Source organism: Sodiomyces alcalophilus, assembly GCF_042370955.1.
Source record: "Sodiomyces alcalophilus JCM 7366 unplaced genomic scaffold ACRALscaffold_7, whole genome shotgun sequence".
Taxonomy (NCBI): domain Eukaryota; kingdom Fungi; phylum Ascomycota; class Sordariomycetes; order Glomerellales; family Plectosphaerellaceae; genus Sodiomyces; species Sodiomyces alcalophilus.
The window spans coordinates 1079488-1099119 of record NW_027263538.1 but is presented as its reverse complement, the minus strand read 5'-3'; the positions used below and the strand labels follow the sequence as shown (position 1 = coordinate 1099119).

The 19632-nt window shown below is 59.4% G+C and overlaps 9 protein-coding genes and 1 non-coding gene across 10 annotated transcripts; 5 read left to right on the top strand and 5 right to left on the bottom strand.

Moving 5' to 3' along the window:
* Positions 1 to 186: 186 nt before the first annotated feature.
* Positions 187 to 1207, top strand: ACRALDRAFT_1083034 (uncharacterized protein; the record flags this gene model as incomplete). The annotated part of the gene is made up of 2 exons (XM_071019394.1): positions 187 to 458; positions 550 to 1207. The coding sequence occupies exons 1-2, from the start codon at positions 262 to 264 to the stop codon at positions 1205 to 1207; spliced, it is 855 nt and encodes a 284-aa protein (XP_070872339.1). The 5' UTR covers positions 187 to 261.
* A 133-nt stretch (positions 1208 to 1340) lies between these two features.
* On the bottom strand, positions 1341 to 3893 carry ACRALDRAFT_1058200 (uncharacterized protein; the record flags this gene model as incomplete). Its single annotated transcript, XM_071015938.1, has 1 exon — positions 1341 to 3893. The coding sequence occupies one exon, from the start codon at positions 3891 to 3893 to the stop codon at positions 1341 to 1343; it is 2553 nt and encodes an 850-aa protein (XP_070872338.1).
* A 322-nt stretch (positions 3894 to 4215) lies between these two features.
* ACRALDRAFT_1065374 (uncharacterized protein) lies at positions 4216 to 6185 on the bottom strand. The gene has a single exon (XM_071017139.1). It carries the CDS (start codon positions 6112 to 6114, stop codon positions 4243 to 4245), a length of 1872 nt encoding a protein of 623 aa, XP_070872337.1. The 5' UTR covers positions 6115 to 6185; the 3' UTR covers positions 4216 to 4242.
* Positions 6186 to 6349: 164 nt separating this feature from the next.
* Positions 6350 to 6430, top strand: ACRALDRAFT_t260. Its single transcript has one exon. It is a non-coding gene; the product is annotated as a tRNA-Ser (tRNA).
* A 71-nt stretch (positions 6431 to 6501) lies between these two features.
* Positions 6502 to 7946, top strand: ACRALDRAFT_1094794 (uncharacterized protein). Its single transcript, XM_071019739.1, has 3 exons — positions 6502 to 6746; positions 6825 to 6956; positions 7039 to 7946. Exons 1-3 carry the CDS (start codon positions 6633 to 6635, stop codon positions 7843 to 7845), a joined length of 1053 nt encoding a protein of 350 aa, XP_070872336.1. The 5' UTR covers positions 6502 to 6632; the 3' UTR covers positions 7846 to 7946.
* Positions 7947 to 8285: 339 nt separating this feature from the next.
* ACRALDRAFT_2060578 (uncharacterized protein) lies at positions 8286 to 8872 on the bottom strand. The gene has a single exon (XM_071021928.1). It carries the CDS (start codon positions 8734 to 8736, stop codon positions 8488 to 8490), a length of 249 nt encoding a protein of 82 aa, XP_070872335.1. The 5' UTR covers positions 8737 to 8872; the 3' UTR covers positions 8286 to 8487.
* A 2069-nt stretch (positions 8873 to 10941) lies between these two features.
* Positions 10942 to 12899, bottom strand: ACRALDRAFT_2029173 (uncharacterized protein; the record flags this gene model as incomplete). The annotated part of the gene is made up of 2 exons (XM_071020576.1): positions 10942 to 12831; positions 12891 to 12899. The coding sequence occupies 2 exons, from the start codon at positions 12897 to 12899 to the stop codon at positions 10942 to 10944; spliced, it is 1899 nt and encodes a 632-aa protein (XP_070872334.1).
* An 882-nt stretch (positions 12900 to 13781) lies between these two features.
* Positions 13782 to 14822, top strand: ACRALDRAFT_1065377 (uncharacterized protein; the record flags this gene model as incomplete). The annotated part of the gene is made up of 1 exon (XM_071017140.1): positions 13782 to 14822. The coding sequence occupies one exon, from the start codon at positions 13782 to 13784 to the stop codon at positions 14820 to 14822; it is 1041 nt and encodes a 346-aa protein (XP_070872333.1).
* Positions 14823 to 15928: 1106 nt separating this feature from the next.
* ACRALDRAFT_1072173 (uncharacterized protein) lies at positions 15929 to 16366 on the top strand (the record flags this gene model as incomplete). The annotated part of the gene is made up of 1 exon (XM_071017943.1): positions 15929 to 16366. A coding segment is annotated over one exon (438 nt), but the record flags the coding sequence as incomplete, so codon positions are not given.
* Positions 16367 to 16754: 388 nt separating this feature from the next.
* ACRALDRAFT_2111346 (uncharacterized protein) lies at positions 16755 to 19469 on the bottom strand (the record flags this gene model as incomplete). Its single annotated transcript, XM_071023516.1, has 3 exons — positions 16755 to 18017; positions 18086 to 19059; positions 19121 to 19469. 3 exons carry the CDS (start codon positions 19467 to 19469, stop codon positions 16755 to 16757), a joined length of 2586 nt encoding a protein of 861 aa, XP_070872331.1.
* Positions 19470 to 19632: the final 163 nt, after the last annotated feature.

Sequence of the window (19632 nt, the reverse complement as noted above, 5' to 3'; positions counted from 1 at the left end):
ACACGCATATTATGTAAGGCCTGCTTACGTGAGATTCCGGGGCGGGCACCACTGAGTCATTAGCGCCGGCTGCCGACCCCCGGCTTGGCGCTTTACTGATTACTGTCACTACCGCGGCACCTCGGCCTCCCGGTCACCGGACATGCTGCCACCAGTCTATCGCCGCTTATACCTGACTTACACCTACACCACACCACCCATTGATTGTATTCTGTCGATAGCATAAACACACAAAGTTGACATCACCGAGCAAACGACATCATGGCCGCCGCAGACCCAAACATCATCCACGTCGAATACCGTGGTCGCGTCGCCATCATCACCATCGACAATGACAAAAAGTTGAACGCCCTCACCCAGCTCCAGTACTACGACCTAGCCCAGAAGCTGCGCGAGGTAGCAACTCATGACGAGGTGTACATAACCGTCCTCATTGGTAAAGGCCGTTACTTTTCCGCGTGAGTTCCCCTCGTCCTCACTCTCACTCTCCCTCGTCCTCCCATCCATACTTCCCATCCCACGCGTTCCATCCCACGCCTCCCATCCCAGCTCCGCTGACAACCCCAGCGGCGCCGACGTCTCCATCGTATCCTCCGGCCCCTCCAGCACAGCAACCCCAAAGGAAATCCACAAGTACTGGCTGCACAACTTTGCCGCCTTCAACCTCAACGCGACGCAAGCCTTCGCCACGCACCCCAAGATCCTCGTGGCGGCCCTCAACGGCCCGGCCATCGGCCTCTCGGCCGCCCTGGCCGCCTTTGCCGACTTTGTCTACGCCACGCCGCACACCTTCCTCCTGACGCCCTTCTCGAGCCTCGGCCTCGTGACCGAGGGCGGCGCCAGCCGCGCCCTGGTCCAGCGCCTGGGCCTGAGCAAGGCCAACGAGGCCCTCCTCATGAGCCGCCGCATTCCCGTCGAGGACCTCCTGGCCACGGGATTCGTGAACAAGGTGTTTGAGGGGGTCGGGAAGGGCGAGGACGCCAAGTTTCGGGACCTCGTGCTGCGCGAGGTCGATGACCGCTTGGGACCCCATATCATTGGCGAGAGCTTGACGGGTATCAAGGCGCTGATCCGCGCCCCGGAGGTGGATATCTTGGAGAAGCAGAATGCGAGGGAGGTGTTTGCGGGGTTGGAGAGGTTTATGAAGGGGGTGCCGCAGGAGGAGTTTAGGAAGATTGCCAGTGGGGAGAAGAGGCATAAGCTGTGATGAATTGTCGTAGATGGGTGGTTTATAGACACGAGAGCCGTTTCCTTTTTGTTCCCTCCTTTCTTCAAGCCAGTGTCCATTACATCTATTCATGATTATATTCTACAGCGATGGGATTAACTGTCCTCAAGTCTCACGTCAACAGTCCAAACAACAGACTCGTCCTCGTCCAGGTTTCACCGGCCGACTTTGCGATCCGCTCCCGCGCCCTGGTGTCGAGACCCGTGTGCTCATAAACTTGATCCTCCAAACCCCCAAACTCGTCTCCCTCTGAGCTACCGGGTTTGCCCAAGACGCATCGGAGAAGCTTAATATCAAACAGCCACTGGATGAAAAGATCCCGCCTTTGTTGTTCCTTGCCCAGAGTCCCCGTTTCCGCCGGCTCAGGTTCTTCAGATGCCTTCCCATCCGTAGCCCCATCCTTGTCACCGCTCTCCGCCTCTTTTTCTTCGCTCGCACTGCTCTGGGCCTCCTCCTTATCGTCCTTCTCCTCCTCTGCGTCCTTCAAAACGGCCTCCACGGTTTCGGACCACATTTCGCAGATACGCTCCCGGAGGTGCGCCTTGGCGACAGAAACAGCCCTCCCGCTCCAAAGGTCCACACCGGGTTTGTCCATGGCGACCGACAAGTCACGCAAGAAGTGGAACGTCCTCGGCGACGGCTGCACCGGCAACTCCGGGTCGCTACCTTCCCAGAGCGCGCGCCCGACCACGACCCTCTGCGACAGGACCTGCGAAGCGAAGGTTTCCAACGGCTCCGAAAACACCGTAGCCACCAACTTGTCGTGCAAGGACGGCACCATGTCCAGTCCAAACTTTTTGATCGACTCGGCCTCGTAATATTGTTGCGGCTGTTGCGGCTCCGGCGGCTGCTGCTTCGGCAGGCCAGCCCGCACGTCCCGCAGGACGCGGAGGAAATACATGGCCACCTCCACGCCATCCGGCGCATCGGCGCGGGACGCCCACAGCTCGGCCAACTGCCGGTTGAGAAGCCCAAACGCCTTCTCCAGCGCCGTGCCGAACTTCTCCTGCAGAGCGCGCGGGTCGTCCTTGCTGAGGAGCTGGTGCCGCTCCTCGATGGTCTCCTCGTCCTCGATCATGTCGTCCGTGTCGTTGTCCCACCGCTGCTTCCTGAGCTCCGCCACCACGTCCCCGACCTCGTCGACGACGTGGCTCCACGACGTGAAGCGGTCGACGACCCTGGAAACAGCGTCGTTCCGACCATGCGCCTGCGCGACGAGGTGTTGCAGGAAGACGTTGACCCCGGCCGCCAAGTCGGCGTCAAAGTTGGACACGTCCCAGAGCGACCCGCCGTGTCCGTTTGCGTTTGTAAAGCCACCGTCCTGTCCGGATTCCAACGCCGCCGACACCTCGTCCGCCACGAGGTGCAGCTTGTCCACCTTAGTCTCCAGCATGTGGAGCATGTGCTTGTTGATGGCCCCGCGGAGCGAATGTAGCATCTCTAGCGGGTCGAATCCCCTGACCTTCCCGCCCTCGCGAATCCAGAGCTGCAGCACCTTTGTCCGGAGCTCCGTGATGGTCTTGAACTCGGTCATGCGCTCCATGGTGGTCGCGAGACCGGCCACGACGGCTTTTGCGCCTCCCTCGGCCCACTCCGAGAGCACGCTGCGCGCATGAGGCCCGTCAATGTCATCGTGCCGGATAAACGGCGTGAAGAACTGAATGTCCTGGCCGCACCACCTTTCGTACAAGTCGAGCCTCAGGCCTTCCAGTGTCCTCAGAGATTCGTCGGCTAGGAGTGGTCGTTTCTTCAGCGTGGCGAGGGCGTCGGATAATTTGGACGGTACGAGAGCTTGGACGTCCAGGAGCGTCCTGGTATACAGCGTAAGACTTCTGAGGACGTCGTCGCTGCTGCTGCTCCTGTGGCGTCCATCCTTTCCCTCCTCAGCATTAAAGGCCGTGGCTACGGCCTCACCCCTGACGCGGAGGAAATGCTGCAGCACAATCCGTGCACCGGAGCTCGTGGTCAGACTGTACGCACACAGCGCCTTGAGCACGTCTTCCTGGGCGGCAACCGTAGCGTTCTCTTGCGTAACCCGCCGCAGGAGCTTGTCGATGTTCCGGTGTAACCGTCGTTTAAGGCCCTCGAGGTTTTTCCTTGCCGTCTCCACCGCCAACCTGACGTCCTCATCCATCCGGGCCTGGTCCTCCTCCCCCAGCCGCTTCCCCAGCAACCTGCTCAGGACGAGGACCTTGCTCGCCAAAAGAAGCCTGTCGCCTCGCCCGAGCTTCTCTCCCTCGACGGCGACGACGGCGGCGCTTCGCCCACCTTTTAGTATGCGGGAGGCGACGAGACTGCACGCGTCGTACAGTTTGGCCCGCGCCACGACGCCCATGGGCCCGTGTGCGTGATCGGAGGCGCCACCAGACGCGAAGCTGCCGAGCCCGGACACCTTGCCTGCCACGACGGCGCGGCCGCAACGGGCACCCATGCCGCCCAGCAGGTCTTGGAGGGCATCGTTGTCGGCACGCATCTGGACGATGGCGTCGGCGGTTCCCAGGAGGTCGCGGTATGAGGAGCCGACCTGCGTGCGCAGGCGAGATGCCTTTTCTTCAATTTCGACATGGAGGGCTTTGTGAATGGCGCGGATTTGAGGGAGGGTGTGTGTTGAGAAGATGTCGGTCGAGGAGGTGAGGGTCGAGACGTCAAGGCGGGAAGACGCCATGGTGTCGCTGCGTGTGTCGCCGCGTTTGAGGTTCTGTATGGGATGTGTCGGTCGAGGTGGTTAAGGAGAAGGCATTGGGGCTTTGGGTATCGGTAGTGTCGAGGTGAGGGTTGACGAGGGGCAGTTTTCGTCGTGATATGAAGAGGTGAAGCTCTACAGGTCGTCAACATTCCAGGTGGAGACAGTGCCAGCCGTACTGTGTCATGTGATTACAGTTGTCAACAGTTGGTGAGTGCCAGGGTGGGTGTGGTGATGGAATGACCAGTATCTCGAAGGAGAAAAGACGCGGAGAAAAGACGCCGAAGGAAATATACGAAATAATCGAAGACACAATGGTATCTTAAGAAATCTACAACTTCCTCGAACGAACAACGTGGGTCGAAATACCCGACAACTCGCCCCCATAGCCTCCCCGCGGCTCCCCTCCCTTGAACGTGGCCTTCATGCTGCGCAGCTTCTTCTGCTTGGCGTCGTACTGCATCTTCTTCTTGACACGCGGGTTCCGCTGCTCTTTCTTCCTCCTCGGCGCCAGGCCCTTGTTCTTCTCGATCGCGTACGTGATCTTGCGCTTGCCGTCCTCGCCCACCACCTCGCGCTCCACCACGCGGTCCGCCCTGCTGGCGGCGGCCAGCGCCGCCTGCCGCGCCGCTTTTTCCTCCTTCTTCTTCTTGGACGCCCCCGCCACCATGTCGTAGTACTCGTCGTCGTCGTCGCCCCCGCGTGCCCCGCCCTCCTCGTCGTCGTCGTCGTTGCTGTCGCCGTCGTCGCCGAGGTCGGCGCCAAACTTCTTGCCCCGGCGCTCGGCTTCGGCGTTGAGCCGCGCTTGCCTGTCCCGGAGACGTTCGCGGTAGGGAATGTCCATGTCGCCGCCGGCGTCGCGGCCCGCGTCGGCTCGGCGGTTGGCTTTCTGTACGATTTGCGAGGTGTAGAACCGCAGACTCTTCTTCCGCGCCGCCTTGTCCTTGGCCGTCTGGGCGTCGAGGAATTCTTCCTCGCCGAAATCGGAGTGGTCGTCGTCCCCATCCGTGGCGGCGGTCCCGTTGACGTCGACTGTCGCTGCCTTGGACGTCTTGGACCGTTTCTGTGTTCGGAGGAGACTGTCGAGGTCGGCAAGGGAGTCCTCGATTTCCCTGGCTCTCTTGTCCTTGGCCTTCTTCGCCTTGTCCTTGGCCTTCCTCTGCTTCCTCTCTTGCTGTAGTTTGAGCCGTTCCTCCTTGGTGTGGGGCGTCGTGTCAAGGCCGTCTTCTTCTTCCGGCAGCTCAATGTCCATGGCCGACGGGTCCTTTGATACGGTCTGTACCTGGCCGAGCCTCCGCCAAGCGTTGCGGCACGATACCAGCGTCTCCATGACTTCGTGATCGCGGAGTTCCGACGGGTGGAGAATCTTGCTGGTTGTCGAGCCATCACGGGAGGGCGATGTCAGGATGGCGAAGTAGCTGGCCAAGGCGGCCACGTAGCAGCCGAGCACCCAGTACCGAACGGCCTCGATCGACTTGCCCGACTTTCCCGTGGCCTCCTTTTGCAGGACAGCCAGTTTCGGCTGAAGCTCCTGGAACTCGGCGACGAGGTACTCGAACTCGGGGTAGCGGGTTCGGAGGAGCTTGGTGCGGTCGTCGGGAGTCATGTCGTCTGTCACCTCGACGTCCTTGAGCACCTCGGTGACCACGTCCCCATCGTCTTCCTCGTCGGGCTTGGCATCTAGCCAGGCCGACTGGTCGAACAAAAAGTCCTCCTCGGCCATCTTGGAAAGCTTCTTCTGCTGTAGCCTTTTCGCCTCGGCCTCTTCCTCGAGAGCATCGGCCTCGGTCTCGATCTGGTCGGCATCGTAGTACTCGGTCTTGGAGTCGCCCCACCAACCGCTGTCCTCTACATCTTCACCCTGCTGTTTCTCGTCGTCGTCATCCGAGCCCGCGGCTGCACGTTTCCGGGCCGGAATATCTGCCTCCTCCTCCTCGTCGCTGTCATCATCGTCGTCGTCATCGTCCAGGATCTCCTCCTCCGATATCTCAAGAAACTTGTCCTCTTCATCCTGTCGCCTTCTCCGCTTTGACTGCGGTTCCTCGTTGAATATAATCTTGTCCCGGTTGAGAAAGTATTCGTCTTCGGAGTTGGCGACATCTTCGTATGTGGTGATGGGCCCTAAACGGGCGTCGGCAGGATCGACATCCTTGGGGCCGCTGGGCTTCTCGTTGCGCCCGGAGGCCTTTCTTTTCTTGGCCATGTTGGCCGTTGGCTAGGGTTGACAGAGAATGACGGATGAGAGGAGAGCGGGAAAAGGTGCGGATGCTGTTCTGCGTTGGATAGCAATGGGGCTGAGAATGTAGAAAAATCAGCTACGAGGTACAGAACTTTTTAGTGGAGCCAAGATAAGTTTGGCTCCACTTTGATAAGCACTCGGTCTAGTCATGCTAGAGGTACATATACGGCTTAGTGAAACGTTCCAGCAAGCGAAAACAGGCAGAGTGCCAGAGTGGTTAATGGGTATGACTAGAAATCATATGGCTTCGGCCTCGCAGGTTCGAATCCTGTCTCTGTCGGAACACCTGATGTGAATCCTTTCGCTTGCCTCACAACCTTTCTTTTTGTTTCTTTTTTGCTTTTTGCTTTTCACTGTCTTTTCCTCGAAAGTAACATTACGTACCTCAGTTGACCTTGAACCCCCTAGCACTTCAGCCCTATCCCTTTTCTCTTGACAGCACCGGCACGTTCTCAACCGCAACCACCAACACCGCGGTCATAATGGAGAACACGGGCTCCTACATCTGGATCGCAGTCTCTTTTTTAGTTGCCTTCCTTGTGGCACACGCAATGGGTCTTTTCAGTTGGAAGAACCATATGCCCGTCGAGGGCAAGGTAAGAAAATGCTTCCAACAGCCTGGTCCCTTAGGCTAGGCTTTTGCCAAAACATTACATTAATATTCACTCCAACAGACCGTCCTCTTGACCGGCGCGTCAGAAGGAATGGGGCGTAGTGCAGCCCTCAAACTCGCTGCGCGTGGCGCCAACGTCGTGGTCGTCGCCCGCAACGGCCCCCGTCTCGAGGAGCTAGTCACCGAGCTCAAGGTCTGTCTTTTCCCCTTTTTACTTTGCATCGTCCCATTGACCGCCCAATTCTTTGCTGACATTCTCTACCCACCCAACGTAGGCTGCCGCAAAAAACCCCGAAACCCAGCGCTTCACACATCTCACGGCCGACATCTCCAGCGAAGGCTTCGCCGACCCGCTCCTCGCCGCCGCCACGGCCTGGAACAACGGCCGCGCTCCCGACATCCTCTGGTGCATCGCCGGCATGGCCACCCCAGGCCTCTTCGCGGAATCCCCCTTCCCCGTCCTGCGCCGCAACCTCGACGTCAACTTTTACGGTACCGCCGAACTCTCCCACGCCATCCTGCGCGCCTGGCTCGCCCCCAATGTCACCCCCGCCGACGACGCCTCCGCCCCGAAACACCTCATCATGACCAGCACCGTGGCCGCTCTCTTCCCCGTGGCGGGCTACGGCCTCTACGTCCCCGGGAAGGTCGCCCTGCGCGCCCTCGCCGACACGCTCAGCCAGGAGGTCCTGCTCTACCCGGGCCGCGACGTCCGCGTGCATGTCGTCTACCCGGGCACCATCACCAGTCCTGGATACGAGCGCGAGAACCTCACGAAGCCCGGCATCACGCACGAGCTGGAGGACATCGATCCCGTCCAGACGCCGGACCAGTGCGCCGAGGCGGCCATTCGGGGGCTGGAGCAGGGCCAGTACTATGTCACTGTCGCCTGGCTGGGTCATCTCATGAGGTGGGGTGCTCTGGGGGGTTCGCTGCGGAATAGCTGGCTCGTCGATACACTTATGGGGCTGCTCACGCCGCTGGTGTTCATTTTTGTGATCCCGGACATTTATGGCAAGGTCAAGGCTTATGCGAAGAAGCACGGCCATCCGAGCACATATGTAAAAAATGCGCCCACTTGATTTGTGGAGGGTGTATTCTATGTATTCATATCTAGGTAGTTGTACGTATGCGGAAGAACAGAGATGGACGACTACCAAGGTACGCGTACCGCCGTACCTTGGTTATGTAAGCAACGTTGAACCCCCACCCAGGGTCCCGTGTTGCGTCACGGCCTCACGCTGAGACACGGAACGAGACGCGCATCCACATGGTCCACCATTGCATCCCCCCAGAAACCCCCTGTTCAACCAGATCCCCCATTTCGATTCGTAGAACTCGGACATTCAGAGGATTTCCTACTTTGGGTCGGGTCATGGGGATCTGGCCGATGTAAGATCTTGTCCATCCCCCAACCCCCTAATTACCTCTCTCCTATATCTTTTGTTCTTCCTCCTCCTCGTTTGTCTCTGTCCAAGCCAGCTGTCCTCATTACTCTTTAATTTCTCGGGAGCTGTCACCACACGGAACAATGCGACGACTTTTTCGACTTCCTTGGTGATTTCTCTCGTCAGCCGCAGCCTCAGGAATCGTTCGTGCACCTGTTCGTCCTTCGTCTCGACCTGACCCAGACATTCTTTCATTTGGTGCCTTGTGCCTTGGCCCGTCCCCCCAGTCGTTTCGCCGCCATGACCTTCCACACCTCGAGCCCGCGATTGGCACCCTCACATTCCGCAGACGTGGCGGCCGCCTTGCAAGGCGCTAATCTCGCCTTCGCCAAGACGGTCAAGCCGGACCCTGTCACCCCGGCCAAGAAACCCAGCATCAATGCCCTCGCCGCCGCCGTCGCCGGAGCCTCCCTGGACAGGAACCGTAGTAGGAGCCCCGCCAGGAGCCCGGAGGCTGTCCAGAGACAGAGCAGACAGACCACCGGTGGCAGCACACGGTCCGAGCCCGTGGGGAGAGACGAGCATTTCGAGAATGCGTCGGTGAGGGACCGGATGTCGAGACTAGGTGTCAGTCCGTCGTCGTCCGCCCATTTCCTTCATCCCTCCTCGTCCGCTACTCCGCCCCGGAACAGAAGCCCCAGCAACCTCAACAACCACAATACCCCCTCCTACATCGCAGCCGCGCTGGCCGCCTCGCGATCCGCCTCCCCGAGTTTCACGAATAATACGAGCACCCCTGTTCCGGGCAACCCACCAAACATGCGCGCCGCCGTCCCCATGCGATCCACGCGCCGCGATAGCACGGCGAGCAGCAACCACGAACTACACGACACGAGCTGCATTGCGCCAACCAACTCACTGATATCCATATTCGAGGGCTCAAAATCTAGTCCCGCGGTGATAGAGGACGTGGATCCCGTCAAGAAGAGCCCCGTTCCCCCCGCTCGACTGACGCCTATGGCCAAGTCGAAACCTACGCTACGTCCCATGACGCCCGAACGACCACCCAGTCCGAGGGGAGAAGAAACTCCCACACGTGCTAGACAGAGAAAGGAATCGTCATCACCACTTAGGAATGAAATGATGGCCCTGGAGGAGAATACTAGGCTCGGATCCGAGTCCAAACCCAAGCCCAAGCCTAAGCCTAAGCCAAAGTTGAAGTCGGTCCATGCGAGCGACGAGATGCCTGTCAGGGTGGACACCTCACCGAGACCTGCGCCTTCCAGAGATAACGCTCCCATGGGCACAGAGTCACCACATTCGCCAAGGCCCCGGCCGAACCCCATCCAACCCCCTCCTCCTCCTCGGGTGGTGGGAAAATCTACTGAGGGGATTTCTCCATCACCTCCAAAGCCGCAGCAGCAACAACTCAAACCACGACCTCCGACCCCCCCGCAGCCTCGTGGATCCAAAGCAAAAACGAAAGCAAACGCCAAAGCCACATCAGAACCCGCCATCCCGATCCACACAAACGAGGCAACTACGCACATGAACCCTAGGTCTTTGACAGATAGTCAGGTCAACGGAAAGACGCGCCCTACCAGATCCGGGACGACCTCATCCAACGACAGCTTTGTCTCTGCATCCTCTGTCCAGGAGCCTCATCCGACTTCACCACTTGCCCAGCAGCCGCGGCGCCATACCCCGGCCCCTCAAACACCGCGTCGTAGCCAACCCGAGACAGCATCCCAGAGCGGCAGCAACATACCCCTCGAATCTCTCTCCAACGCCATCGTAGCGGGGTCCCTAGCCGCATCGCGCATCACGCCGAGCAGCACAGGCACGGGCAAGACCAATTACACCCTCGCCCCGCCGCATCACCACCACCACAGCCGCCAGCAACAGCAACCGCCGCCGCTGCCGCTCCGCCAAAAATCGCCGCGCATGCTACAAACCCTGCGCCGACCCACGGCGCAATCCGACGACGAGGAAACCCGGTCGCGCAAGCGGCTGCTCCAGCGCAACCGGCACCGCCGCCGGAAACATTTCCACCACGAGGGCGCGCGGCGGCGGTGGCGCGAAGAGATTACCGAGCGGGAGCGCAAGCGGTACGAGGCCCTCTGGGCGAGTAACAGAGGCCTGCTCCGTTCCCATCTCCTCCTCCCCGCCGGTCCTCGTCCCCGCCAGAACGGCGCCGTCGCCGCCGCCGCCGCCGCCGCCTCCTCTTCCTCCTCGGATGTGTCGGACCCAGACGAGTACGCGGATTACGTCCTGAATGTGATTGTGCGGGAGATTTGGCGGCGGTCGCGGTTGCCCGACGACGAGCTCGCCGAGGTGTGGGATCTCGTTGCTGGGCGGCAGCGGCTGGCGCAGGGGCGGGCGCCGGTGCTGGAGGGGATGCTGAGCAAGGAGGAGTTTGTGGTGGGGACGTGGCTTGTCGACCAGCGGCTTCGGGGACGCAAGATCCCGGCCAAGATTGGCGCGAGTGTGTGGGATAGTGCAAAGGGCGTGCGGGTTTTGCCGCCGAGGGCCATGGAGGCCAAGGGGAAGAGGTAGGGTGGAGGAAGCGTGCATATTTTTACAGATAGACAGCAGCGTTTTGAATACATGATACCCTCGAGTTGAGCTGGTGGGTGGATCACTACGAACCAGGATCTTATGCTATGCCATATCTCTCTTTTCTCCTGGTGATAATAGCTGCTGACCAGATGTGATTCTCCACGGGAATTGATTTATTCATGTCATGGTAGCTCGTAGCTCGCACCTCGCACTGCACCTCCCTGCCCTGTGCTAATGCTCGCAGAAATTCCAGCTGTCGTCCAACGAGCCCATGCTCTCCACGAACGAACTCCTCTCGTCCATCAGCTCCAACCTTGTCGCCTTGGCCTCTTCCCAGCCAATGGGAAAGTCCATCTGGTCCAGCACAATCTGCCGGAGCTCGGGCGGCAACTTGGCGGGCAGCGCGTCCGTCTCGGGGTCGGCGTGGCCTTCGACCCTCTGGAGCCACCAGTGCCTCTGCTGCGGCGGGACGTTGGCGGTGCTGATGATGGGGATGGCCGGGTCGACGAGGAAGAGGGCGAGGATCTTGCGGTGGCCCGGGCGGGACTTGTCGGCGAGCGAAAAGGGGGCGACGCGGTGCTGGTAGACGTTGGGGAAGGCGAGGAGGCGGTCCTCGCGGGTGAGGACGCGGCCGAGGTTCTGCACGGTCGAGCCTTGGGCGTCGTCGATGGCGAAGGTGAGGGTGATGGGGCGGAAGACGTTTTGCTCGTAGGGCAGGGCGACGGACAGGCCCTCGCGGTCGGCCTGGGTGCGGAAGGCCAGGTGCGAAGGCGTGATGTTGTGGTTGTCGTAGTAGTAGAGGGCGGTGGCGCAGATGTGCTCGTTGAGCTGGCCCTCGACGTGCCACGATCCGCCGTCGTAGGTTGGGTTCTCCGGGGTGAGGTGGATGTTGGCCAGCTTGACGATGACTTGGAGGCGGCGGACGCCGTTGAAGAAGGAGAAGGTGGAGCCTCCCTCTCGTTCCTTGCGGATGCTTTCGGCCGTGGGGCGCGGGATTTGGTGGGGAATCGGTTCGGGCTGGCGGACGGGATGCGTCTGGTCGAACCAGGCGTCGTCCTTGTCTTTAGGCGGGTCTTCGTCGTCGAGCTCCCAGTAGTCGTCTAGGTCGGGCCGTGGCTCCTCGCCTTCGTCGAGCGGACGGTTGTACGGTTCGCACTCGCCCGCATCGCGGCAGAGGTCCGGGACGGTGCAGAGACGGGAGATGTCGTTACACTGGATGCGCTTGTCGAGGGAGTGGCCAAACTCGCGGGGCCAGCGGTGCACCATGTCCCAGAGGGGGAGGGTCTTGTCGATGACCTTTTCGATGACGGAGTAGAGGTCCCTGTGGCGGGTCGGGTGCAGGTTGTTGATGTAGCTGACAATCTTGGCACGGCCGGCGTCATCCAGGTCGACGTCACAGGGGAGCCACTGGAAGCGCTCGGACCAGACGGGCGGGGATGATGGCCTGTACGTTGCGCGACGAGGAGCCGCGTTCGGCTTGCGGTCGGTTGGGTTGGGGATGACTTGACCGATACCACAGGCGTCGAGGCAGTTGTCCAGGGTGAGGCGCTCGTTGGGCAGGATGCGGGAGCGGCCGTAGACGAGGGGCCACAGGGACGGGTGGACGAGGTCGAGGACCTTGCCGTCGCTGCCAGGGTGCCAGTCCTTTTCGTGGTCGGGCACGTCCTCGAGCGAGGCGACGGCGGCGCGGAGCTGGTCCTTCAGTTCGGGAGGAATGGCCGAGTCGGATTTGATGACGGCGGCCGAGACGTCGAAGACGGGGACGAAGCCGACCTTCTCGTAAAGGCGAGCCTTGTCTCGCAATTCGACAATGGAGTAGTCGAACATGGCATCCGAAAAGGGGCCATGCTCATAGCCGACGGCGCTGATCCAGTCAACATTGGCAATCTCATCCTTCCACTTGGAGACGATTTCGTCGTTGAAGACTTTGATGTGCCAGTCGGGCTTGTTGGTGATTTGCTCGACAAACCACAGCATGTAGAGCTCCCGAATGGTCAGGGTGGAGGCTTGCCAGGTGCCGAGAAGGGGGCTAGGAAAGACGGGGAGGGGCCCGGCTTTGTCATCGGAGGGTATGCTTTTCAGAGGGAGGCCGAAGCCTGGAAGCATGATACGCCCCGGGTTCTGAGAGATGAGTTGGCCCATTGCAATAGAGGCTAGGCTGTAGAGTTGGCGAGACTTACTGAGGACATGACTGAGGCGGAGGGTAAGGGAGAGGTTGGTGAAGATGGAAGAGATGAAGTAGCAGTGTACGTTGTAGCAAGAGACGAGTTGTTTGCCCAATATATACGGGACGCTCCTCGAGGACAGTTGGACCGAGACAAACACTGGCAAACAGGAGATAGGTCCCGTCTTCACCTCATCGCTCATCGACTAATCGTGGCATGGTCATGGCGGTAGGCAGCACAGCCAAATCCGTCCAAGTTGAAACGCCATTTCAGGCACCAACGCACGCTGCACGGTGCACGTGTGGTCGAGGCGGTCTGCGGTCTGTCTGTCGGGGAGGTCGGACAGGGGCCGGTTGGTGAACTATCCCGAAAGGGTTGGACTACGTTAGGGATATATTGGGATGAGGAGAGTGTGGGGTTAGGTCACGTGAAAAGCCCGTCTTTTGATTACGTAGTCAAAGCACCTTTAAGCGATATACTGTCTACCTAGATAAGCCAAATCCCTCCCGTGGAAATACATGTACTTCGTACTGCTGCCGAGGTACCCCACACGGCCTATACTCCCCGGAACATCCACTGCCGAATCACTCCCGACGCGCCTACTGTGATTCCCTTCCCTCTTCGAGGTCTGTCGACAGAAATGGTGATACTAAAACCCCGGCAGCATTTTCGACTAACTCTGCTCTGAGCATCAGTTTTTCTTGTCGCACTTTTTCTCTTTTTTGTGATCTCGTCTAGTGATTACTTGCATTCCCTGTATCGCCTGTATTTCCCGCGTTTGCTGATTACCCGAAGCCCACTCTTTACATTGCTCGGTCTTCGCTGTCCTCTTCGTCCTTCGACTTTCTTTCCCTTTTTACCCCCTCCCCCGTGAAATCACATAGCGATCCGCGCTCGTCTCCCATCATGGTCGACCAAGAACCCGTTATCGCCGACCTGCCCACCGGCGAGGCCGTCCCCTCGGGCGAGCCAGAACCGGCGCAGTCGCAGCAGCCACCACCACCAGCGCAACCGCCACAACAGCCGCAACCACCGTCGCAGTCGCAACCGCAACCGGCCAAGAAACAACCCTCCGCCTCATCCTCCCTCGCCGCCCGCCTCGCCGCCGGCCCCTCCAACATGGACGCCTTCCTGACCCGCCTCAGCCGCTGCATGTCCACCCCTGCCGGCATCGACGCCATCCTCATGTTCGTCGGCTACTCCTCCCGCCTGGCCGCCGAACTCCTCGACGCCGCCGGCCGCTCCGCCATCCACGCCACCGCCCACCGCCTCATCACCCTCGCCTTCTCCCTGCCGCCCCGCACTGCCATCCTCCTCTCCTCCGCCCCCGCCGCCCGCGCCAACCCGCTCGCCTCCCTCGCCCTTACCCTCGCCACCCGCCTCCGCGCCCTCGCCGCCCTGCTCAGCGAGGGCCGTGTCTTCATGCGCTCGTGGGCCCTCCTCTCCATGTACCTTTGGGGCCGCCGTCTCGTCCTCTCCCTCGTCCGCCCCGCCGTTTCCGAGAAGGGAGCCGAGAACAAGAAAACCGGCCAGGCCCTCGACAACACCATCGCCTGTACCCAGTTCGTCTCCCTCCTCATCTTCCAGTCGCTCGAAAACGTCTACTTCCTCGGCTCCAAGGGCGTGCTCCCCGTGACCCCGGCGCAGCAGGGCAAGGCCCTCCGCTGGAGCACCCGCGCCTGGGCCGTTTACGTCGGCGTCGAGTTGGGTCGCCTCTTTATCGAGCGCCGTCGCAAGAACTCCGAGGATGCCGCCGACGTCTCGTCCGAGGAGCACAAGGCCTGGCGCCAGGGATGGCAGCGCAGCGTTGTCCGTAACCTCGCCTGGGCGCCGCTCACCGTTCACTGGAGTCTCGAGAAGGGGTTCCTGAACGACCTTACTACGTGGTCTATCGCGTATATCCCGGCTGTGATTGCCGGTCGGAATGTGTGGAGGGAGAATGCCTAGGCTGGCCGGGCTTGCTTGGACATTACAGGGAGGGAGGGAGGTTGGACAGGGAAAGGCGGCTCTGCTACCTACATATGACAACGGTATATACTGGGCCTGTGTGTTTCTGACGGCCGGGTTCCTTCCTGTGCCATCTTGCCTGTCTCTTATGTCTTCTTTTCATCTCAGCTGCACCAACACCGTCTTGATATCAGTACCATAGATTTCTTGGTTTAAAAAGTGACCACTTTACGAGTAGGCGACGGAGATTGGTAACCAAACAAGTGCATGCCGGCGAATACGAGAATACCAAGTATGCCATTACAATGCTCCATTTCCTTATAACCTCCATCTATAGCGTCAGGATAAAACACGTCCATTTATGAAGAGGTCAATATGGTGAGACCGACATGCGACGTCTAGTAGAAGCACAGTAACAGCAATTTGGCTTATACGATTACATAGTCCGTCCTGTATGATATATTTCACAATACCAGAGGAAATAATAATAATAAATCTCCAGGAAAAAAACAACCTCACGGCCATGGTTAACCTGTCGTAGACCTCTATGTGATGGTGGACTCGCGGACTGCTTGGATTACTAATTCACTATTTATCCAGGGCCCACCCTTGGCAGCCCTCCCTCAGCCCTCGACATCCTCTTCTCTCTCCCAGACCTCAGTGATACAAGAGGCAAATATTCGACTCGCAGACAGCATACGAAATGCCATGAGATTTTCTATTCTTCGTTTACCCAAAGCTGTCCCTCGCGCCAGGATTCTCGCCCCTCTCGTCCCCACTCCTCTGCCTCGCTTTCCTCTCACCTCTCAACGGAACTCACTCCCGCGCTTTCACCCCATCCCCCTACCTCGCGCAATGTCATCGAGCCAGTCACCGACGGGGAACGGAGTGACCGGGACCTCGAGTTCCGAGGCAACATCCGGGCCCGGTAGTTCCGCCGCCGCCCAACCGGGAAGAACAACTCCCCCCGCTCTCACCCGCCGACTTTCGCGCCTACAACCGCCTAGCAGAGCAGATGGACTACTTTGTAAGTCCCATCCCCGTCATCCCTGCTGCTGGTTCCCATAGCAGCCAAGACTTCGCTAACATGCGACAAACGACACCAGCACAACCACTTCCGCAGATCCTGGACCATGCTCCACACGGCCGCAACCACCAACAAGCGGCCCCAGGGCCGGTCCATCAAATCCTTCATCGACGAGGGCCTGCATTTTGTCCAGATGCTCGAGACCCACCACAACATCGAAGAGACCTACATCTTCCCCGTGCTCGCCCGCAAGATGCCCGAGTTCCGCGCCGGCAAGAACGCCGCCGAACTGCTGCGTCAGCACCGGGAGATCCATCGGGGCATGGAAGCCCTCGAGACATACCTTCGCGCCTGCCGCTCCGGCGAGACCGAGCTGGCAATGCCGCGGCTTAAGGAGCTGTTGGATTCTTGGGGGACCGTGCTGTGGACGCACCTTGACCAGGAGGTCGAGACTCTGGGGGCGGAGAATATGAGGCGGTATTGGACTTTGGATGAGATTAGACAGATACCCATGTAATGTGATGTGATGACTTTGTGGTCGACTGGACATTAAGGCGAGACGTTGAGTGTTTTATTACAATTTTTATTTCATTCTCCCTTGACCCAGTAGCATTCACGACTCATGACATGTCGTCAACCCTGATGCATTCTGAGAGCCTCTATTCCGTGAAGCTACCTGTCAAAAGCAAAGAAAAGAGAAATCCTAGACACATTTTTTCCAGGGGGACCAGGGGCCATTCCTCCGATCCCTCTCAGGCCGCACCACGCCCCACGAAATGTGACCCCTAATCCTGATGCACAGAAACCACAGAGAGACCAAGGGAAGGGGAAAAAAAGAGAACAGAGAAGAATCCGGGACACTAGGGAAACCCAGTTTGTGTGGCAATTCGGAGAAGCTAAACTGTTCAGCCTCGCACCGCGGCTCCCAGCGCGCCGCCCGTGAACTGCGTCCCGCCCGCCTGCCGCTGCATGTGGCCGCCGCCCCGGCCACCGCCCCGTCCCCTGTATCCTCCTCCCCGACCACCGCCCCGCCCGCGGCCGCCCTGCCGCTCGAACGCGTTGCTCGTGCCCTGCGTCCGCTGCTCCAGCGTCCGCTCGTTGGTCTCGATCAGCGAGCTGGCCCGGTCCGACATGGTCAGCGCCAGGCTCTGCAGGCGGCTGAGCTCCACGCCCTTGCGGAAGATCACCGTCGACGTCACCTGGTCCAGCGACGCCGCCAGCTCCTCGTGGCTGATCATCTTGCTCACCACCGCCATCACCTTGCTCGCCTCCAGCTCGAACATGCCGCTGAGCGTCTCCACCGCCAGCGTGTCGTAGAACGGCGCGTACGTGAAGAGGTACGTCCGCAGGCCCTCCTCCTGGATCTGCTTGGAGAGCATCGTCTTGATCTCCTCCGCGTTGGGCATGAGCTCCCAAATCTTGATGTTGTGGATGAACTGCGTCGACTTCTTCCAGTCGCCCGCCGCGAGCGCCTTGGAAGCCTGCATCACGTGGTCGCGCGTGTTCTCCGGCGGGCCCGTGAAGATCTGTCGCTCGTGGTACTCCAACATCCGCCGGTACGTCTTGCTGATGTTGCGCTTCCTGATGTCCGGCGACGAGCCCGTCTGCGCCAGCACGGGAATCTCCAGCAACATGCTGCACGTGAGGTACACGCACTCCAAGAGCTCGAGGTTGATGTGCATGTGGAACGGCAGCTGTCGCTGCTTCTCCAGCCTCTCCTGCTCCGGCGACACCTGGCTATACCTTTGCATCATGACGCCCTGTGCCAACAGCTCCTTCTGCCGACCGCTGCCGCAAATCTCCTGGAGTGTGTTCTGCGCGTCGTACACGAGTCCCTGTCGGAACGCGCACAACCCGACCTGGACGAGCGTCCGGTTATACAGGATCTGGGAGAGCACGTCAAAGTTGGGAATGTTCTCCTGCAGGTGAGACATGAGCAGCATGTCGCGCGCCTTGTAGTACTCGTTGTGCAGGGCCAAAAAGTACACCTGGCACAACATGGCGCGCGCTCGGAGAATGCCTTCGGCGTGGCTGAAGAGGTACGTGCAGAGCACAGTCACCAGGTTGCTGGCCTCGGGCGTCTGCGAGCGAGGGGTGATGGTCGACTCGGCCGTGGCGGGTGCAGACTTCCATGCGCTGTCCTCGAGGATCTTGATAACTTGAGCGGGCTGCAAGGGGGAAAAAAAAAGTTAGCCCAAGAAACATCTACGGATCAGCTCGTCACGTTCCGCCATACCTTAAAGTAGACATGCTCCAGTCTCCGCATGATGATACGGTTAATGCTCTCCTGAGGAATGTCGAGGTCGCCCTGCTTGTGAAGGTACTCATAGTACAGCATGCAGCGAACGACAATGTTGTACAGCGAACTCTCGTCCGTTAGCCGCTCAATGTACTCGGATGTGTGAGGATCGATGTTTTGGAGCGATCGGGTCAGCTCGTCGTCGAGCCGCTCCACGTAGGAAACCATGCTGCCGGGCACCTTGATGTACTTCTGGCCCTTCTCCAGCGTCGGCGGCTTCTCGTCGTCCTCCCATTCTTCGGCGTTCTCCAGCACGACATACTCGGTGTTGGTCTCGAGAATCTCGAAAAGAGTAGTCATTTCCGCCTCGGCCGCCTTCCAATGGTCGAGAGGCATCGACGTGGCCCCGCCGGTGCCGAGGTCGAACCGCGTCGAGATGAGCGTGAGGAGTACGCGAATCTTCTGGTACGGCGTGTTGGCCACCTCGTTGAGCTTCTCCATCACCTTGATCTGCTCCTGCCGGTCGGTGTTCTTCTTGCCACGCGTCTCGAGGATGGTGCGCAGGTGCTTGAAGATGCTCTCGGGAGTGAACTGGAGCGCCTTTCCTCCCTTTCCTACCGTCGCAAAGCCCTCAATGTCGTCGTCCATCTGCTGGGCCAAGTCGGCGATGCGCACCACCTTGGCCGGCTTAGGCGCCACCTCCTCCTCATCCGAAGAATCCATAAAGGCGTCATTGTCCTCGCGGTACTCGTCGATCTGCGCCTGGTAATCCTTGTTGATCTTCTTGATCTTCTGCTTGACCGCGTTCAATCCTCGGGCCGCCGTGGCATTCATCTTCTTGGGCGTGACCTTTTGTTTGGCCACGGCCTCATTCATGTAATCTTCCAGTTCGGCAATCGTCCTGATGTATTGCTTGGGAGTTTTCCTGCCTTCCTGGATCTTGGCAACCTGACGGTTGAGCTTGTCGAATTCTGAGGCAAAAACCGTTAGCAGAAAAAAAAAAAAAACCCGATTGCATTCAAGTATGCTCACCTGACGAGATGGAAGCCCAGTCTCCGTTCTTCTGGCCATTCTCGATGAGCTTGATGGTAGCCTCCATCTCCTCGAAGCGCTTATCCTTTGCGCTCTTGACCTTTACTCGCTCGTCGTCTTCGCTTTCATCGCTGTCTGAATCGGCATCGCGAAGGAAACGCGAGGCACCTGCTTTGGGTTCTCCATCATCATCGCTGGAGTCTTCTTCCGACTCATCATCGTCATCGGAATCGTCCTCATCGGAATCGTCGTGAACCTGCTCTTCCTCCTCCTCCTCGGAGTAGAGCTCCTCCTCGTCAGACGAGCTCTCGGACGAGCTGTCGTCACCGCCACGGAAGAACTTGGACATATTGGCGACTCGTTCTTTTGGGTATTTAAATTATTTCAATGGCGTCGAGTTGAGAGGTGTTCCTTTTTGGTCTTGCGTCGATGGAAATCGCTTGGTTGCTCGAAAAGCGAGATAGATTAACCAAGGAGGGGCCACACCGTTGCAGCAGATTTTGATTTTGATT

Coding starts and splice junctions, on each gene's coding strand:
- ACRALDRAFT_1065374 (XM_071017139.1), bottom strand. CDS start 6,114: ATGGCCAAGAAAAGAAAGGCCTCCGGGCGCAACGAGAAGCCCAGCGGC.
- ACRALDRAFT_1094794 (XM_071019739.1), top strand. CDS start 6,633: ATGGAGAACACGGGCTCCTACATCTGGATCGCAGTCTCTTTTTTAGTT. Junction 6,747..6,824: donor ATATGCCCGTCGAGGGCAAG/GTAAGAAAATGC, acceptor TCACTCCAACAG/ACCGTCCTCTTGACCGGCGC. Junction 6,957..7,038: donor AGCTAGTCACCGAGCTCAAG/GTCTGTCTTTTC, acceptor CACCCAACGTAG/GCTGCCGCAAAAAACCCCGA.
- ACRALDRAFT_2060578 (XM_071021928.1), bottom strand. CDS start 8,736: ATGCTCGTCTCTCCCCACGGGCTCGGACCGTGTGCTGCCACCGGTGGT.